This window comes from Phascolarctos cinereus, unplaced genomic scaffold (genome assembly GCF_003287225.1).
Source record: "Phascolarctos cinereus isolate Bilbo 61053 unplaced genomic scaffold, phaCin_HiC Scaffold_9;HRSCAF=440, whole genome shotgun sequence".
In the NCBI taxonomy this organism is placed as follows: domain Eukaryota; kingdom Metazoa; phylum Chordata; class Mammalia; order Diprotodontia; family Phascolarctidae; genus Phascolarctos; species Phascolarctos cinereus.
In genome coordinates, this window is record NW_027556402.1 from 110,860,332 (window position 1) to 110,864,493 (window position 4,162).

At 56.0% G+C, this 4,162-nt stretch overlaps 1 protein-coding gene across 1 annotated transcript; it reads right to left on the reverse strand.

Moving 5' to 3' along the window:
• Nucleotides 1-429: 429 nt before the first annotated feature.
• POU4F2 (POU class 4 homeobox 2) lies at nucleotides 430-2,228 on the reverse strand. The gene is made up of 2 exons (XM_020978282.1): nucleotides 1,932-2,228; nucleotides 430-1,371 (listed from the first exon to the last, which is right to left on the reverse strand). Exons 1-2 carry the CDS (start codon nucleotides 2,226-2,228, stop codon nucleotides 430-432), a joined length of 1,239 nt encoding a protein of 412 aa, XP_020833941.1.
• Between the last annotated feature and the right edge of the window lie 1,934 nt (nucleotides 2,229-4,162).

A 4,162-nucleotide genomic window follows, 5' to 3' on the forward strand; every position in this document is an offset into this window, starting at 1 on the left:
TTAATTTTCTGAAAAATAGCTGCAAAGTGTAATTTTTAACTCGAACATGGGTAATGTCTTTAAGAATTAAAAACAAATCTTACTTGACCATTCTTCAGTCTTTTAAAAAGGATTTTATATCTGCCTTCAGTCAGTGTCAGAGTACTTGAAAGAGCAGGGTGCCTTTCTAGGGGATGTGGAGAGGGACAGCATCGTTAAACTTGAAAATTCAAGTCTGGTTTTCTTTTTTTCCTGTTTCTTAATTTTCCCCCCAGTTTCACCGGACTTATTCAATAACTTTTTCTCTTTTTCTTTCTCTGGTGGAATCGGACACTGAGATAATTTCTTGTCGACAAGTAAGAAGGGAAAAGATGGGGAGAAGTGAGGTGGAGAGAGGAAGAGACTGGGATCGGAGAAAGGGAAAGAGTCCCAAGAGAGATCGCGGGCCTTTCAAATCCCAGCCGAATATTTCATCCTTTTCTGTTTCTGCCTCTGGTTGCAGAACCAGACCCGCACCACATTTTTCTTAAGGTCGAGTTTCTCTGCAATGGCGGCAATTTTCTCAGAGGAGGGGCGAGGCTGGATGGCGAAATAGGCTTCCAGGGAACGCTTCTCAGGAGCAGCTATGGACGTGCGCTTCCTCTTCTTCTCAGCCCCATTGAATAGCTCAGGTTTGGTGAGCTTTTCTCGATGGGACTTCTCTGCCTCTTCTAGCCAAGCCTGGAGGATGGGCTTGAGGGCGATCATGTTGTTGTGGGATAGGGTGAGGGACTCAAACCTACAGATGGTGCTCTGGCTCAGCGAGCCAACCCCGGGGATCTTGAGGTTGGCCAGAGCAGACCCCACGTCCGCTTGGGTCACCCCCAGCTTGATGCGCCGCTGCTTGAAGCGCTCGGCGAACGCTTCCAAGTCCCGCGGGTCGGCGTCCACGTCGCTCATGCAGCCCATGTGCGAAGGAAGCCCGTGTGCGTGGGCCATGCTGAGAGCCGCCTGGTGCATAGGATTCATGGTGGCCATGTGTGGGGCGTGGGCGGGCGTGGACACCACTGATCCGTCGGGCCCCGTCATGGCCCCCAGAGCCAGCCCCGGCGTGATGTGATCCAAAAGCTCTCCCTCCAGCGCCTGGTGCGGTTGGTGGTGGTGGTGGTGGTGATGGTGGTGGTGGTGGTGGGTGCCCGACAGGGCAGAAGGGTGAGAGATGGGCACGGAAGACGACGACGCGGAGGAGGTGCACGGGATGGTGTTCATGGTGTGGTAAGTGGCGTCTGGCTTGAAGGGGCTGTGATGCGGCGCGTGGTGATGGTGGCTTTTGGTCTGCGAGACGATGTCCACGGCCGCCAGAGCTTCCGCGCGGGCCAGCAAGCTCTCATCCAGACCACCGAAGATGTTGCTCTGTAATTGCAAGTAGAAGGCACACATTACTGACTACAGGGAATTAGGCTCTCCTCCCCACACCACCTCCGCCAGTGTTCCCGCCTGACCGCCCGCTGCCGCCAGCCAGCCCAACTAAACCATCTCTGGAAGATTAGGAAAGAAAAAAAAATCCTGGTAAAAAGAGAGGAGAAGGGGCAGTAGGGGAGAGAGAGAAACAGAGAGTGGAGGAGGCAAAGAGAGCGCAGAGAGACTACACAACACCCAACACAACACAGCACACACAGAGAGGCAACATCCCAGGTCATAAAAATTAATATGAAAGACCAGATCCACTGAATACATAAGTTGAGGGAGAGAAGAGAGAGAGAGAGAGAGAGAGAGAGAGAGAGAGAGAGAGAGAGAGAGAGAGAGAGAGAGAGAGAGAGAGAGAGAGAGAGAGAGAGAGAGAGAGAAGGAGAGCGAGGGGGGAAAAATTGGAGGTGTGGGGTGATTTGCTGTACAGACATGAAAAAAACATCAAGCAGATAAAGGGGGCTGTCAAAACGTGCCTTTAAGCGGTGATTATGCAGAATACATACCGGTGGGGTGGGAAGACACGCTCGCCTCATCGCCTCGGAACCTCCGCCGCCCCCGCTGCCTCCGCCACCGCCGCCTCCACCGCTGCTACCGCTGCTGCCGCTGCTGCTACTCCGGCCCCCGCCGCCTCCACCGCCGCCCCCGCTACTGGTATTGCTGGGAGAGCTGGACGAAGGCGCCGCGGAGGAAGAGGTACAAGGAGAAGCCGAGTGCAGTGCTGAATATTTGGGCTCAACATGCAGGCTGCCGCCGTGAGGCATGCTGAAAGCCTGCTTGCTGTTCAGAGACATCATCATCATCTTCCCTGCCGCCCTGGAGAGCAAGCACCCGCTACCAGGACGCTCCGACGATGCCCGGGGCCCGGAGAGGCAAGGGAAAAGTTCGGGTGGCAGCCAGCAGGCTCCGCTTGGAGACCTGGGTGTCGCTTTGGGGCAGCGTGGGTTGACTCCGCTCCTGCGGCTGCTGCTGCCTCTTGGTTCTCCCAGGCTCAGCTCTGCTCTGGCTTCAGCCTTTTCCTCTCACAACTGCCCCCCAAGCCTCCGGCCCGCCGCGGTGTTATACTTCCCTCGCTCCCCCTCGCCTTCCCCCTCGCTCCCCCTCCTCCTCTCTTCCTTGCCAAGCTCCTACAAGGTTTGTTCCTTTTCCCCTTTCTCCCTCCTTTTCTCCCTCTGGGCTCTGGGTCTCTCTTTCTCTTTCTCAGCCCCCCCAAACCCCACCCTCAACCCCCGCCTTCTCCTCTGTCACCAACACTACCACCGACTGCCTCCTCCTTTCTCCTCCTCCTTCTCCGCCTGCGCTCTTGATCCCAATGCTTCTGGGCTGGCCCCTCCCTGATTCCCACCCCCACCCACCCCGATCTCCCCACTTCTCACCCTACCCCAGGCCCCTCCCCGTTTCCCAAGGAAGCACCAATGCGGCTGGGAAATGCCCTAGGCGACTTCCACCAGTTTTCCTCTGTACCTTCCTCGCAGGCCCCCTCCCCACTCCCCAGTCCCTTTACCCAAGTAGGAAGAAACTCTGAAATGAAGCTGCCTGTAGAGCCAGGCTTGGATTACCAATAGGGATGGGCTTTCCCTCTCTCCCACAGTTAACACCCAGCACTCTCTTCCCAACCCAAGTACCAGGTTCTCGCCTGCCCCTCGACACTGACTGACTCCGGTTCCCGGCCCCCAGTGGAATGAACAGCTGGAGTAGCTGCCAACCAGCCCGTTCTCCCCGCTCTCCTCCGTTCGCTCTTTTGTGCAACCGCCGCTACTGCCTCAGTCTCGAAGCTCAGCCCCGCGCACCTTGACCCGGCAGGTGCCTTGTGCCGAAGACACATCGGGGTATTTGGGTTGTGAGTCTTTCTCTCTCCCTCGGTTTCTAAATGCTCTCAGCCCATTGGACAGCGGCAGGTCTGGCCCTGGGTGAGAGTGCGCATGCGACTACCCCCCTCCCTCTTCAGCACGCCTCCTCCCCCACACAGCGCGCCTCGCTTCCCTCCCTCCTTTTCCTCCTCCTCCTCCTCCTCCTCCTCCTCTCCCGTTTCTAGTATAGTGAATGTGAATCTCGTGTGGATAAGCTTGAAAAACCTTTCACTGGATTTATTATTCTTCATTAACCACAATAAAAGGGGGGAGGGTTGGCTACGGGGGAAACGGGAACCAAAGATACATAGCGCATGTGTTGAACGCGCCCCGGGTTCCTCCTACACACACACACACACACACACACACACACACACACACACACCATCACCATCACCACACCACACACACACACACATATCACGTACCCTCGGGGGCTAGCACAAACCCCACTTATCTTCATTCCCACCCGTACACCCAGCTTAGCTCCTATTTTTAGCCGATATCCTGCCGGCACTGTTTTTTGTTTGTTTGTTTGTTTGTTTGTTTGTTTTTTGTTTTTTGCCGGAGTTGGGTGTTGGGCTGGAACTTCTGTGCTTAGACTCAGTCCCTTCTCTGAGAAGTGGACAGACTTCTAGTTCTAGTTGCAAAAGTAGGTGTGCCATCCCACCCCACTGCCTCACTTCTTCACCCCCATCTCCCACGGTGTTTGGTTGGGGGTTTTGGGGGTTGGGAAAGTAGGCTAAGTCTCCTCCCAGGTTCTTACACAGGGTGGAGGGAGGGTGTAGTGAAGGGCTCGGGGCTCACCGGGTGAGGGAGTGCTGGGCAGCAATAGCCCAGCGGGCAGGGGCGTCAGGGTAGCCGGGAGCAGGTGCAAGCACAGCGCC